General features: G+C 38.9%; 1 protein-coding gene across 1 annotated transcript in view; it reads right to left on the reverse strand.

Annotated features, from left to right (window-relative positions):
* Nucleotides 1–956: 956 nt before the first annotated feature.
* LOC129367757 (A disintegrin and metalloproteinase with thrombospondin motifs 16) overlaps nucleotides 957–16,633 on the reverse strand; it is a 48,649-nt gene continuing 32,972 nt past the window's right edge. Inside the window, exons 19-24 of the mRNA XM_055042403.1 lie at nucleotides 4,102–4,306; nucleotides 3,587–3,781; nucleotides 3,405–3,461; nucleotides 3,068–3,283; nucleotides 2,534–2,681; nucleotides 957–2,448 (exon numbers count right to left, since the gene is read on the reverse strand). Coding sequence (XP_054898378.1) covers nucleotides 2,333–2,448; nucleotides 2,534–2,681; nucleotides 3,068–3,283; nucleotides 3,405–3,461; nucleotides 3,587–3,781; nucleotides 4,102–4,306 — 937 coding nt within the window. The 3' untranslated portion in view covers nucleotides 957–2,332. The remainder of the gene's footprint in view (nucleotides 2,449–2,533; nucleotides 2,682–3,067; nucleotides 3,284–3,404; nucleotides 3,462–3,586; nucleotides 3,782–4,101; nucleotides 4,307–16,633) is intronic.

The following is a 16,633-nucleotide window of genomic DNA, read 5'->3' on the forward strand; positions in this document are numbered from 1 at the left end:
TCAGCAAATTTTAAATAAAACCCTTTTTTTTTCACAAAAGAAAATTTAGCAGATGAACAGACAAAATTGTCTTTTTTTTAGTGCATAGGTTGCCTCCTTCTGGTTAATTCATCTTCATCTATAACATCACCATCTCCCCTTCCACCGTTTCTTTCTACATTTTGTCATCTCATACTTCTCCACTTCCTCCCTCGCTCTTCTTCTAAAGGCCTTAGAACTGTGACTGCAGGTTGATGACAATGGCTATTTTGTTTTAACCGTCTGCGTTTCTCTGACTGGAGCTGAAATGAGGAAAGAGCAGGGTCCACTCCAGACACAATATCTCATAGGTGCTGAAATTCCCTAAACCACATTGGCATCTCTGTTAGTCAGAGTCTTGGCTTGGATGCCTCCAAGCCACCTCACTGAAAACTAGATCTGAGGATTAGGACTGTCCTAGTTTCAGGGTTTGCTGGAGAACACAAACTCTGGTATGGAAATTTCTTCCCCAGTATTACATTGTTTGAGTCCCATCAAGAGGCTTAAACCAGTGGTACCAGAAAACATATTTTTAATATAAAAATGTCACAGACCAATGGCGTATTTCTAAAGCTTTGTATGATTTTGGAAGACCCTAATCAGTCAGCACACTGTTCCTCACACTGTCTGCCTCAGCCTAAAGCAATAGCAGGATATATTATATTAAACATCCACTGCTGATTAAAATCTCAAGAGACAAAAATCAGAGTAGGCAAATGACTCAAAACTGCATTTAAAGTCAAGTATGCTGTTCATCAGCTGATCAAAAAATAAAGACCATGGGGAAAAAAAATCCTTGCATTAACTGAATGTGTGTGCATGTAATTTATGTATTTCAAAGCAAAACGAGATAACACAAGGCTGTAAATATGTTCAACGTGCGCCACACACAACAAATACAGTGAATTGCAGGAATTCAAAATTTAAAGAGACAAAGAGAGAGTTAGAACATGTTTATTTCTTTACAAACTTAACATACAATTGTCGAAACCAACTGGTAAAAGCAGAGTATTAAACTATGAAGTACAAAACAACAGTGTAGCCCCTGGGACGAAGATAAAAACAGACAAAGACTTCAACCCATTATGAGGGCAAGGTGACAACACCCTGCTGTGTTTAAAACGTGAGCCAAAGAAATATAACTAAAGAGCTCACATTTCTCTCCTGAGTTTTCTCCACATTGCATCTATATCCACTTAGAGATTCGAAGTTTATACTCCCTGTAGGAATACATTCAGTCCCACTTTCAGCTAAACAGGATGACATCAGACCTCATGTTATGGCACAAAACTGTTGATGTTATTTCATTTTAAATGCAAAAGGTCAGGCAGCCAGATCATTAACTATTGCCTGATTGCTTTCAGACCATAGTAATATGTAATGCATTGCTGTGCCTTATTTAAGACACATCAACTGTCACGAGACAATTTAAATAATATGCCAACAAAGCTACCATTGAAGATTTAACTTAATTGTTCATGTTAAACACAAGTTAGGATATAATGAAAAGCTTAAAGTTGTTGTTTGGTCAGTATGTGACAAAACACATGAAAGTATACGGCTTTAGGTATTGTGAAAAGAGTGTGTATAGAGCTTAATAATACAGTCTTTCAGCAATGCTGTATTGTAAAGCAAATAAATAAAACAAACAATACTGTACACATGTGACACAATTCTTTCCTGAATCCTAGAAAAGGATATTACTGTTTCTGTGAAATCAAAGTGACAACTTGTAGCACCACTAAGTATGAAGGCCAGTTCACACAAATATGTCTTCTTTCAAAATACCTCTCTAATGTATGACGTTTGGTTTCAAAGATACTTGTCTCCAGAAATTCTAACTTTTCACAGAATATTTTCATGTAAGTATTTGGCTACATTTTTAATTGTAAATGCATCCTTGAAACATTCTTTTTTCTTCCTCTTAACACCTTGTGTATTTCCCAAGTCATTAAAGAAAGACTCCATAACACTTGTTGATGCCTTGCAGTGTATAAAAACCTCATCTTGTTGCTTTTTGTCCAGGGGATGGTGAATCTTCTAGGTAGAAACCATCTCTCCTATTAGCTTGCATCTTAATATTTCCTTCTCAGAATTCTGTTCTCCAATGCATTCCAGTTTTTCTGTCAGAATCAGATATTCAGATGTCTGGCATCACAGAGAGAACCAAAGCCACAACATCTCTTGCGTGTTTAAACCTTTTTCAGTGCTTGCCGCATGCTTATGACAAAAACATATCTTTTCAAGCAAGGGCATCAATATAGTCCGTTGACTATTCAGCTACATGTATACTACCGACAGTTGCTTTGAATGGTTATAGGTTGGAATTTGAACAGGAGTGGCAGCATTGCTTGCCATAGAACTTGTGGTTGCAGACTCCATGCTGAGGCACAAGATGGCACCAATTGAAGTAATCCCTACAAGCCAGATCTGTGGAAAACACAAAACAAGAACACAAATTGTTCAACGTTTTCGTCACATTTTAGGGAAGGTTAACAAATTAGGGCTTCGGTACCTTTTTTCTCTGGTTGTGGGCAGAAGTTTGTGTTGCAGGCCTGAGACGATGAGGGTCGAAGATGGAGAACGCAGCCAATAGCAGGCTTTCCCTGGATCTGACACTGCACTGTCCTGACTTGCACTCCTCCTCCACATGTTACTGAGCACTGTGTAAGAAAAGAAGTCCCTTAAAATGAACACAAAGTGGACAATTGCACCAAGTACAAGGCTTTTACTGTCTTGTCTCTTGTCAATCATCAACTGCTCATTTGCAAAACATATTTATACTAGAGATTCACCAAATTGGATCCTGAGTAAGTCAGCCCTGATTAATGACCAACTGATCACAAGATTTCAAAGAAAATTCTGATCTTTTTCAAATCAGTGAACACCAATATGCAAACAACGCCAAGTTCTACTCTTCAGAGAGTGCTCTGTTACTGACTGAAGGAGACTTGGGGTTAGCTAATTTAAGACAATCTTCCATATAAGCAAATCAAAATTTGGATACCAAATTCTGATCAGTCCGTTTCTAATCTACATGTCATCTTACCTGAGACCAAGGAGATGAGACCCACTCTGGTGATGGTGCAGCTTGAGGGAGAGGCTGAGGTGGATAGAGGTGATGAGGCGTCCTCCATCGGTAGAGTGGTGGAGTAGTGCGGGTAGGACACTCAGCCAGGATGCAGGGCCTTTGGAGTTCCACTTTGGGCTTGGGAACATGGTGGCACTTTTTGGCAGTAAGTTCTCTGTACTTTCCTGCAGTGTCCTTTGTTATGAAAAGTGATATCCAAGCAGGGTCATTTTCAATAATGTTTATGGCGAGTGTGAACTTAAACATGGCAGTGCCAGTTTTGTTGCTCACTAAACTAAATGCATACAATACACACCTTTTCAGCACACTTGATGAAGCGTGCCTGATAACCCCGGCCACATGTTGCTGAACACTGAACATCCACAACAAATCACAGAGAGAAACAGCAGACAACATCAGCACAAAATGAACAAAGTTTGTGAACAAACACATTCTAAAGAATGTTCTAAAATCATTGCCATTGTACTGTTGCCTTACCTCTTGCCAAGTGGAGACAAACCACTGGGTCTTACGTTGTTTCTGACAGCGTTTGATGAAGCAGGATTCTTGAGTGGCAGGTTTCTGCAGGCCTGCACACTTGCTGTCAGGCAGCGTGTGAGTCTGAGCACTTGGGTTGCTGCTCGTACACAGCACGCTCCTCTTCTTCAGACCGTGGCCACACTTGCGTGAGCACTGCCAATCGCAGAGCAGCATGAACATACTTAGTGTGCTACTTAAGATCATGTGGCATAAAATGGAAAACTTAATCAGATATAGATTTTATCTGTGACCAAAAGATAGGAGTTCTTCTGAGCTTGTCGTCATCACAAATGTAAGAAAGTAGGTTCATCCAACAACAGTCATGTTATTTTTATCAGGGTTTTAAGGTGCATACATTATTCCTTAAATGTTGACTAAAGCTTTTTGGTATAAGAACATTTCTTTATATTCACAGACGTCTGTCAAAAAACAAAAAAATCTTTCTCAGTGAATGTTATATTTTACATACTCACCTGAGACCATGGCCCAGCGCTCCAGACTGGCGGGCAGCTGTGTGTGTTGCAGGTTTGCCTCGTTGCCGGGGGTGAATGTGGACACTGAGAATCTGCCAGGGTCTCTGCGTTGGTTTGACTGGTTTTCTGGACACACTGAACCTGCCGCGTCTGCTCCCCTCCTCCGCAGCTCTGGCTGCATGGCCCCCAACCCCCTGCAGACCAGCTGGAACAACACAACACAAGTCCACTGAGTAAACATGCACAGCTCCTCAATCACTTACTCAAGACAAGCCTGAAGGACTTCATGAACGAGAGCATGATCACTGTACAACAGCAGTTGCTGAAGACCACCTGGGGTGCTTCAATTACATATTTTCCATTTTGAGAGAATGATTCAAAGGAAGGGTGACTGTAAACCTTATATGTGGTGCTTTATGCTTCTTGCAAAGCATATTTAGTAAATTAATAGCACTTTATAGAAGTACAAATCCAGATTTAACTCCAGAGGGTATAAACAATTTAGCAGTGTATGTCAAAACCACATCCTAAATCCTAACTCAAAAACTTTTACCCCCTGCTTGCCCAAAGCCAGCCTGTGCTACTGCTGACACATCAGCAAATATTTCTGTTGTTATAACCTCCATTTGTGCTGAGTATTTTTAAGCAAATGTACACAAGAATGAAGAACATTTTCTGGCTTAAAATAAACTGTTTATTTAGCTCCCTTCAATCTACTGTTTCTCAGTTTCCAACAGTGCAGTTCATGCTTGAGTCGGAAGAAATAAATTGCACAATCCCCAAGTGCTCTCTCTTAAAGCTTTTTTTGCACCTCCCGCTGACCCCAGATGCATGGTTCAAGCGGCTAAATGTCTGACCTCATCCGAATGTACCCGTACTGTTTCAAACCTATCATGCATGTTTAGCTACGTATTTGACAGGCTGTTGAAATACATGGCCAAGCATGCAGGCATAAAACAAGCATGTAAATTCAGTAAATTGCAATGTTTATTGGGTTGCAATCAGGCTTTTGTGGAGGTCAAATGATATCAAGAATTTTATTTGATTTTGTTAAAGCTTCTTTTGAACCGGCTGCACTAAGATCTTTCTCTATATATTACGTCTTTTACTAACTGGCCACGTGCATCCCTTTTGACCTTCAGAATTGCATTGATGACAAATATATCCCAAAGCGTAGGAAATATTCCCGAGAGTCTATGTTGATGTGAGACCATCATGCATTTATCATTGCACTAACTCCCAAAGGCGCTCCTTTGGATAAAGATCTGGTGACTGTGGAGGGGATTGGAGTTCACTGTTCATGTTCAAGAAATCGATCTGAGACAGTTTGAGCTTTGTGGTACATTATGAAACTGGGCACACTCTGGTTATCAAGAGATGGATATGGTTAGCAGCAACACTCAGATTGACTGAGGTGCATAATCGATGTACAATTGTTTCAACTGAGGATACATCTTGTGATTGGCTGGGTTACAGTTTCTATTCACCATTTAAACCAGGCAGTGAGTGTATATCATGAGTTCTCTCACAACACTGAGAGAACTTTTTGCAAATCAATTTAAATTATGGCTGCCTTTCAAAAGGAATACCATTCATTTCATAACATTTCAAATACCGTGGCACAAGTAAGTTCCGGAACTGGAGTGAAAATCATGAAATTTAATCTGAAGAATTGTCATTGGTATACGTAAACAGAACATTTCATTTGAATTATTTAAGTGTTTTGTAATTTTTTTTATGTTAATAAAAACTCAGCTATTTAATTGATAATCAGCTGGTGACCTAAAAGTTCAAACATAGCAGAATATTGAAACCTAATCACTGAACTTAAATAGTAATTGAGGTAATTTTTCTTATTTTAGTCTCAGCAGCAGTCTGTAAGCGTGATCTAACTATGAGTAAGGGTCAAACTCTCCAGACAGAACCACAAGGGTCAGATGTCCAGTTGAGAGCGTGTCAGGTGCCTCTGAGGAGACGGACCGTAGCGGCATTAATAACTGCTAACAAGTGTTTATAGCTCTCCTGCTGCGTGTGTGTGTGTGTGTGGTTGGGGGTACGTGTTGGTCAACGAGGCTCAACTTTCACGAGTGGATATCAGTGGGGTTTCTTTTTACCTGTGGTAGTCCAAATGCACAACCACACTAAAAAATAGTATGATATCATATCATAATTATAAGCGGGCATCGAGAACCATTCCCCATGATGTAATGCACATTATGTACAAATCACTGGGAGCAGACAGCAAAATTAAATAGCTAAAACATCTCAAAATAGTAGTACATGTAGAGATGACCACAGCTGGCTTGCTTTACCCAGCATGTTATGCTCAGCACAACATATGTTTAATCTTTCGTCACAGTTCATCCAGGAAGGGGTCCAATAAATAAGAAAAAAAAAAAATATCACATCGCAAAAGCTCTCCAAATGTTGGCTGCTCAAAATGAAAGTTATCCTCTTTACAAAAACAATTGAAATTTAATTGCCTTGGAATGCATCTTTTCTACTTAAACATTTTTGGTTGGGCCAATGTGACGCCAGAAACTCGCAATGAGGGAAGTTTCTAAAAAATGTAAAACCCAACTCAGAAACGTGTGACATTCTCAGTCGGTGGAACTGTATTCAGTTCATGGGAAAATGCACAGACTTAAATTGCAGGTAATGCTGGAACAAAAAAAGAAAAAAAAATCTGCTTAAGGCAGTAAATAACTTAAAAACACAGGGGAATTTTAATTTCTATCATGACAGCAACCACAAACATACAACCAGAGTCACAATGGAATGATTTAGAGCAGACAAAGCATGTTTATACAACTGAAAAGGGATTAACTTGAGAACTGTTGTTCACAGATGCTCTACATCCAACTAAGCTTGAGTTATTTCCTAAAAAAGGGGAAAAAACATTTTGCCTTCAGATGCGCAAAGTTGGTAGAGACATACTTGAAAAGACTTGCAGCTGTAATTATTGTTCTAGAAATTGCTGAGTCAGGAGGGCTGACATGAATTTGTAATTTTTGTATCTTCTTTTCTGTCACAGTTACCAATTATTTGTTGTGCCATTTCATTATGTAAAATCCCAAAGAAAATGTAAAGGATTTTGTGATTGTAGCGAGACGAATCCTGAAAAAGTTCAAGGGCTATAAATACTTTTGCAAGATCCTGTCAACAATAGTTCAACATTGATGATAAAATATTTATCTATATTTAGGGGGACTCTTGTAGTATTATGTCACAGAAGTACATGAAATGAGTACAAAATATTAGAGTTGAGTGATTGACATGTAGAATTACAATACATCTATTTTGCTAGAGCAAAAATTAATTGTCTGTAATTGTCTTAACAATCCCTGGTTTTACTACTGTTTACATTCACACAAACAGTATATAAATAGAGATGCATGTGCAAGCACACCTAAGTAGCAAATGGCGGAGATAACGAAGCAGAAATAGCCAAAGAGATGACTGTAAACAGTTGTGGGATTACTTTACAGGCACTATCACTGCTTCCCAAAGCCAGTGTAAACACACCGATCCATTAGTGAGTAAATCCTGATCGGAGCTGTGAACATCTAATGGGGGGGGGATGTGCCTAAAGAGAAAGTAGACGGCAGAAAGGAAAATAAAGTGGAAAGAAATGTGAGAGAGGAACATCCACATCTAAGATAAACACCAGTAAAAAGGCGAGAACGGGTGTTGGTAGATGTAGGTGGGGGATGTGAAGCTGTACATAGTTACGGGTGACTAAAACAATCCAGACAGTGAGACAAGCACAGCAGCCGAATGTCAAAAAGCCACAACACCACTGGGAGATTAAAAGTGTAGCAACATGATCACGACTAAAACTGAATGACAGTTATCCTTGGCTGAGCGCCAGCTGGTATAAGTCTGTGTGCGCAGCTGGACAAGGCTGGACAGGTCATAAAGGGAAAAGACAACATCAAAGGGCCCGGGCCATTAGACTTATGTTTACAGCGGAGCCTCAAACCACCAAGATAATGGACGCGGCAGCGGGGGTCATACAGCAGATTGTGTGTGTGAATGAATGAAGGTGGTTAAGTTCCTCATACTGGTCTTTGAAAGTTTCTCTGCGGGAGAATTAACAAACTGAATGCTTGCGTTTTCTTTTCTAAACACATTTAGTTTCAGTGCTTCACAGTGATTCATTTACAAGTAAGAGCCTAATTTGATGTTCCACTTTCAATGTGGCATTGTAATATAATCTAGTATATGAAGTTGTTCCTTGTGCATACAGCATTCTTATGCATTAACATGTCAGTTTGCATTATCTGATCTACTCAAGGACGTAATCTAACAACATAGCTAAAATAATTCAGTCTGTTTTCATAGAGTTCTTTTAAGGATGTAACATATGAGCAGCTTACGCTTAGATAACGGCAAACTAAATAGCAAGTATCAAAAGCTTTGCTGCGAACATATTTTTAATTACCCTCTGTGTCTTGTCAGCTGTGGATTTCAAAAGATGTAAAAGAAAAAAAGAAAACCCATACAAAATATAATTCAATATACCAACATAGCTAAAAGGAACAAACAGAAAAATCCTTTAGAGTACAATAAACTAATTATGATGTTCAAAAAACACGTTCAGTGCATCTTATTCCAGGCTAATAGCAAGGAAATATAGCTCCTCTTGTTGTATGGAAAGCCTAAGCCCTAAGTGTTTTTGACATTGGAAAAAATCTTCGGTAATAGAAATCTCCCAAATACAGTCCTGCAGTTTATTATGTAGACAGCAGAAAGTAGTAGCCACCCTCACAGATCACTCTACAAGCATTTTCACCCGCAGTGCCTGACAACGCTGACGTTTGTCATCTTGCTGGAAATCATCTGTACAGTTGGCACATGTGGGTTGTGCTTAAAGCATCAGTTTTTTTTTTTCCTTCCCTGGAATTAGCAATGAAAACAAGCTGGTCATGACTACATGACACTCAGCATATTACTGCACATGATGCAGTTAACCACAAACCTGCCACTTTTGCTTAGGGTCTGACAAAGCTCCCGAGAACACGTGCCACAGTTCTGAGTAACCAATGCAGTGAAATCAATAATTCGTAGGTCATTTCTTTCTGTCGCAGAGAATGACTGAACTCTGTGACAGCGCTTCATTTTCCTAGGATACTTTTTCCAAAATGGAGATATACAACATTAAGGATGATGAAAATATCCAGCCAGTCCCACTGCTATGGAGAGGGAAAAAATCCCCTTTGAACAGCTGTTTGTTACCATAAAACATGCTATAAATTCTAATATAGCAAGATTCCATGATTTCATGGGTAATTACATAATATTGGTACGCCAAATAATACTGCACATATCACCGAGACAAAAAACCAAAAACTTTCTACCCCAGGTAGTGTAGCTTCTGGTGTATTGGGGAAAATGATTTCTTTATTGGAATGCCTTTTAAAAGGAAAGTGACAATTCATACATACAGACAAAAAATTGCTATGGTTGCAGTCTGCTCTGATTTGGAAGCTGTTAAAATATGACAGAAGAGAGACAGATGAGGGAATCAGAGTAACTGAACACCACTGCCATTTCTTCACTATGTTGCTTTCTTTCCACTTATATGTGCTTATGTGTCAGAAAGGAATTTTGATTTTGGGAGCAGCAGCAGCAGGGTCACACATTATGAATTTGTTGCATTACACAGGCATCCAAGCACAGACCAAACTGTTGTATTTCTGGCACTTGTTTTAATTTTGTGGTCATGTATGTCTTCTTGCATCACTTAACGCATCACACAGTTCAAATGCTTCTCCCATTTTACTTCATTAAGGGCATCAATACAGAAAATAAGACATGATGGATTATGCACGAGTCACACTTTTCCGCCAGCTAAAATGCACCATAGCCTTTTCGTACCTGGTGCTTGGCTTTTGTAGAAATGAGAAAGATTTTCACACCACTTAGACTTTCTCCTTTGTCCTGCTACAATCGCATGATTCAATGTATTTTATAAAACAAATATGGACAAACACAAAGCAGAGCCCGATTGTGAAGTGGAAGAATAATAATACCTGGCCCTATGATTTGTTTCCCAACCAATTCTAAATCTAATTACATCTGAAAAGTGTGGTGTGCATCTCTACTGAAACTTCTTTACTCCAACATCACTAAATAAAGTGCAGCCCAACCAATTTGCTTCAAAAGTCAACTAGAGAGCAAATGGAGTTCACTAGTGAAGAAGTTAATTTCACCATAAATTCAACTGTTCTGTGAAGGCCTCAGTTATTTATTTATTTATTTATTTTTTTTAAAAATTGTTTTAAAAAAATTGTCAACTAACAACATCCTGAGACCAAGGAACATAGCAGTCAGATCGGAGATGAAGTTGAGGAGATGTTTAAAGCAGGTTCAGATTACAAGGCTTTAGACACCAGAGAACTGTTGAAAGAGCAAAGATCACTCTTCACTGACATGGCAGTCTTCCTAAAATAAAAATCTGAGCAAGGAGAGCAAAGGACCGGACAAGGGGAGTAAGAAAGGACAATCAAAACGACAACGTTTAGTAATTCACTCCACAAATCTGGCTTTTTTAGAAAGTGTCAAGAAGAAAGCCATTGTTAAAAGTCATAAGCTTTACCTATGCAAAAAATGCACATCATACTAAAGGTATTGTTAGGAAAATTATTATCTTTGTTCATTTACTTTTATTTGAATGGTTATGTTTTCATATCATTCCGTGTGTTGTTTTCTTTCCCTTTCTTTTATTGTATATTCTTAACTGCTTTTTAGGGTTTTGTCTTGAGGGTTGGAAATGTCTCACACATTTCTGTGTTAACAATGATCTTTGTCTGTATCCTGAGAGTGGTCATCCTTGTGTCCCAACAATGGCACATCAAAGATCCTGAGAGTGGTCATCCTTGTGTCCCAACAATGGGACATCAAAGATCCTGAGAGTGGTCATCCTTGTGTCCCAACAATGGGACATCAAGGATCCTGAGAGTGGTCATCCTTGTGTCCCAACAATGGGACATCAAAGATCCTGAGAGTGGTCATCCTTGTGTCCCAACAATGGGACATCAAAGATCCTGAGAGTGGTCATCCTTGTGTCCCAACAATGGGACATCCTTGTGTTCCAGAAGACTTCCAGAACATCTTGTAGGATAGTGTATTGGTCAATTGCTTTCATGTCTGAGTGAGAAAGCCAACCTCTTTGTGTATTCACATAAGAATAAAAGGCAGTTGGGGACTAAGAGCCGACGGAGTTGATCTCAGACAGCATTTGGCAGTGGTTCTCTCCGCGTTGAGCTCTTCTCCCCTTTTCTGCGGAAAAGTAATTTGTGTCTTCGGTTGATTCTTGCAGGTTGGGGAACAAAATAAACCCAACGGTATTTATATGCAAATAAATAGATAGAGAACAACGTACTTTTCCTTTCACTTGACAATCATGCCCCATGTTGGGTTAATCTGTCTTAGAATCATAAGAAATACACCCAAGACTTTGGTTGCAATGTAACAAAATCTCAGGGTTGTGAATACTTTTACGAGATGCTGTATCTCGGGATACAGTACAGTTTTAAAAGCAGGAAGACAAAGCCCCATTTGGACAAAAGTTTTCTTTCTGGACACGCTGCTCCTTCTCGAAATGATGTCAGCGTCTCAACTTGAATCCCTCTCTTCTAGTAAATCAAGACAAAACCTGTCAGAATTGTCCCTTTCAATTAAATGAAGCTTGCTGACGCTTCATACCGCTTCTAAGATATGTACATGGGGAAATTTAGAAAAGAGACATGTAATAACTCTACTTTAAACAACAAATGTCAATTTTTTTTAATGTAAATTCCCAGTCCATGAACACTATAATCTACATTGCATCTCTGACACACACTAAGTGGTGGCTTCAGCAGAAAGTACACATTTCTCCAGCAAAGAAGCTTTCAGCCAGAATCAGTCAACTGTGTGTTGAATTGTTTTGAATTGTAGTGCAAAACAATTCAACACTTCCTTATCAAAAGAAAACAAAATTCAACAAAATTAGTATAATGTGGAATATATGTCCTACCAAATACGATTGCCACAAAGCAAACTGCAGGGCTAACTTGTTTTAAAGAAGTCTTTGACATCAGCACAGCTTATGGCTTTTGTTAATATGTGGAAACTCACTAGAAAGAGGCTCAAATCTTTCAGTTGGCCTTTCTGTCTGGAGTTTACATTGGCATCTCTCTACATACTACAGTTTCCCCAACACACCACTGCATGACATACTTGCTAGATTGATTAGAAATTCCAAATGGATTGATAGAGTTGAAGAGTGTTGCACATTTTATTGGACCGCTGACCGGTCCATGGCAAACCCCACAACAGCTAAGGACGGGTTCCAGTCTCCTGCAGTCCAGGCCATGATACAGTGTGCATACTTTGGAAAATTAATGAATGATACATTATATGCCTAAGAGAGTTCACCATCACCTTCCCCATATGTTGTACTGGTTAAGCTCTTACATGAGTTCAAAAGGTTCATGATATCGGGTCTGAGTCGTATCTTGGGGATGCAGAACTCTGAGAGCAACAGCTGCTTTACAAATGACATTGTATATCTCAGCTGGTTCCTGCACAGATTTAACTGGGACGGTGTCAACAACCTGATATGAGTGTTATATATGCAATTTTCCAACCTCAGTGCTCTGTATGAGGTATTTTGGCTTTGAGAACAAAAAAGAAATGATTACCAAAAAAAAAAAGCATCTCAAATTTGCTCTGTGTTGAAGACCACTGTTTTCCCCAGTGCCTCTTTCATTCATATTTTCTGCCCTTTATGCTTTCCTTTTTGACACTGTCCAGAGTGGTGTAGACAAGGCAGGAACATTCTTCTTGTGTGTGCATGACTTCACTTGTGTCCTGTTTGTCATTGGGGGAACCACTCCCTATGATGTCTGCAACATCAGAACCCATTGACTGATCAACTGTCTGGTCCCTGAATATTAGGAGTGTAAGCAATAGTTTATTTAGCCAAGCTCTGACATAGCCCCACCCTGAGACCTGAGTATTTCTTGCGCCGAGCTCTTGCTCTGTCAGGCATTGTTATTCATCAAAGAAACTCAAACTGACACATACCAGTGACAGTTTACAACATAGAGGAACACCTGCTTCCCCACAGCCATTTCAACAGAAACCTCAACATGTCTGATCACCAGCGTTAAGAAGTGAATCAACATGTCCCATCAGATAAACTGGCTGTGAGCACATTTCTAGAAGAGCGAGGTCACAGAACAAGTGTTTCCGAAGGAGCTTGCAAACTAATGTGAATTTAGACATACGAGTCCTTAGTAGGTTGATTTTGACAAGCTACAGAACCTCGTCGTCACTGTCGGATGGTGAGATTTCATGCTCACATGATAAGAAAATCTTACAAAAGTTTATTTTGCTACATCGACTATGCACATATTTTCAACCAGAATGTTAGTTGCTTTAAAATACAGAGCAGAAAATTTCATTCTCACAGCACATGTGCTTCACCAGCCTGACAGCTTTCATTTGCTTTCATGAGATAGAGTGGGAAGATTGGAATTGCCCAATAAACATGTCTTTTGATACACCACATCAAGAAACTACAGATGTGAAGGTGTTGCAGGCAAATAATACATCGCAGTCAAACAGAATGGGGGAGGTTCAAAAAGAAAAGTGTTGCTGTCAGGGAAAAACAAAAAAAAAAAACAAGGACAACTTAATTACAGCTGAAGAATAGTTAGATAGCTGTAGCAATCAAGTAAATGGAGTAACTCAAAAGCTGTGAATTAAAAGGATGAATCCACTACTAAAATTGGAACAGGAACAAATTAATGGATGAGTGTTCAATAAAAGAGGAACATGCAAACCAATAATCAATACCACAATTATTACAAAAACTTTTACAGGAATTAGAATATGGATTAAATCAATAATGAAAAGTCTAATGCAAATAACAGTAAAATAGCAAAATCGATGCTGATAACATAAAAAATGTTGACCTAAAACCTGATGACAACTCTTCAAATGGATATTTAACTGACTGCCATCATGCTAATTAGATACATTATTAACTTGGAAGGCAAGTATAAACAAAACTTGAGAAAAATCTAAAATAATATGGCTGCCAGACTTTAAATTGAACCGCAAATGTGATGGTCAATCTTAAAATCTAGAGGGGTCATTGGGTTATTGGGTTATTTCAAGAAGATTAGAAAAATATCAACATGAATTATATAATGTTTTAGCCATGTTTTGATAGATGGAAGAAATTGGTTAAAACTTCAGTTTTTCTACAAGGATTAAGTAATTGACGGTGTTTAGAAACTTTGTACGTTGCAGATTAGCAAAGATGAATTAGTGTAATGATGAAGGATATCTTGATTGCATAATGTTGTCATGTTTTGGAGGTTTTTTAATCTGTTATGTCCTGTTTTTATCTAAGAATGTTTTCTTCTTGAGCACTTATGATACCTTTCCTTCTCCCAGAACAATTATCAGATTGTTATCAATGATGCAATTTTCCCATTTGTGACATAGTTACCACATATTAGACTCTTCATTAGAGTATTCCCTGTGTGTTCATTGAGTTAGTTTCTGCCTCTTGTTCATTTGTTTCCCTCCCTGAGATGGAAGACTCAGAGTGCACTCTGAAATGGTATTTAGCCGTAATTATTTAATTTTGTGTCACCTAATGAATTTGTAGTTGACAAACCCGAATGGCACCCTGGTTTTGACTTCATGACCAGAGGTAGGAATTACATCCCTAAAGATATATCTCTTCATCCATCAATAAATAGCAGACAGTTATGGTATTTTGGATATTTTCACCTATCAGCTATAATATTAAAATGACTCATGTCTTTAATTAATCTTCAGTAGTTCAACCTTTTGCCAACAAAACATTTCAAGGCTTCAATAACAACTTGTGAACAATTTTGCAGTTTTTGGTACTCTGATCCTAGCAGTAGATTATTTTGAACATAAATTATGTCATCTTTCCAGAAATGCCACCATTGCAAAAGTTTGGAGGTTGAACGTTATGTTCTTCGGTACCTTCCAGAACGATTTTGATTGGGACTTTGGCTAGTTTAGTTGGATCAGTGACCAACCATTCTGGAAGGTGTTCATGCATCTATCCATCCATGGTCTGTCCATCCATGGTCTGTACCCATTTAGTATTTGTATGGGATGCCTATTGTATGCCTGTATAGCATTGTCAAAGTAACTACATGTTAATCTCAAAAAACAGTGTATTAGAGCAGTGGTGCCCAACCCCCGGGCCATGACCGGTACAGACCACGCAAGAAATAATTAAATGTTTCCGTTTTATGTATTATTTGAGTTTGGAGGATCTTTTATTTTGAAAATCCTTTAACTGGTGCCTCTTGGTTACATCTTGCACGCCAACATTGAGCCCACAAGCACCAAAATGAGTCAGAAACAGATCAGATGTCTTTGGAAAGTTTCTGGGGAAAAGGAGAATGGATTTATCTCGATGGGCGATTCCCACATTCCAAGCCTGCTCTGCATAATATGGTGGCCGGTTTGTTAATGAGGCAAAGAAGCTTCAAATTGCTTCTCCACGTAGAGACCAAGTAGCGCCCTGTATATAAGCAACACTTTGGGTGTCATTGTCTCTCATCACTCCCAGATGGGACCATCGCGTTGCAGAGAAACTAGCTCAGGGCTCCCATTAGTCATTATCATGAGTTAAAATTTTCGCGAAAGTAAAATGTTCGTTTTTGTGGTGCATCTGTGACTTATTTTAAAGGGGTACGTAAACATTACCATAGTGAGCATTGTCAGAGAGCATTAGGCCAGTGGTCAAGACGAGATGAGAGGAGTAGAGCATGTGAGCTTTAGGTCTGGTTCACACGGCACGAATTAAGGATTGTCGGCTGATTCTCCAAACCTCTGTGACCACAAACGAGCCAATAAAAGTCCATCAGGTTCGATCGGTTCGTGTGTCCAGCCACATGGCAGGAGCAACACACCACACACAAACCAATTCCACTCATGAACATCTCGATTCCAGAAGAAAATCCAAGTATCCATAATACTGATGTGAGGCAGTAAAACCCCCAACATACCATACGTGAATTTAGAATAATTAAACACAGACGACGGTGTAGAAGCAGCAGTGAAAGTTTGTGGACTCATTTTAAGTGATAAAAGACGAAACAAAAAAAAAAGATGTTTGATAAAAGATGGTGAGAGCAGCTTTATTTGCTGCACTATGATTTGGAAGTGAGTTATGTTTTTTCATAGTTAACATTTTTAACTAAATAAACATAACCACATATAATAAACAAAATTGCAAAGTCTTGACAGGTCCGTGGTAATAAAAAGGTTGGGGACCACTGCATTAAGAGTGATCCGTACTTTCTTTACCAAGATTTGGAGTCTTCTAGCATCTCTCGTGCTCTACTTGTTGTTGATCTCTACCCTGTAGAACATCCATCCATCTGCCCTTTCTGAACCTGCCAGGTGCCCTATAGCTCAGGTTTCCAACCTTCTGTCAGGTGAGCTTGCAGTCATGACATCCAGTGCCTATTTTTCCACT

This window comes from Poeciliopsis prolifica, unplaced genomic scaffold, assembly GCF_027474105.1.
Source record: "Poeciliopsis prolifica strain line A6 unplaced genomic scaffold, Auburn_PproV2 SCAFFOLD017, whole genome shotgun sequence".
Taxonomy (NCBI): domain Eukaryota; kingdom Metazoa; phylum Chordata; class Actinopteri; order Cyprinodontiformes; family Poeciliidae; genus Poeciliopsis; species Poeciliopsis prolifica.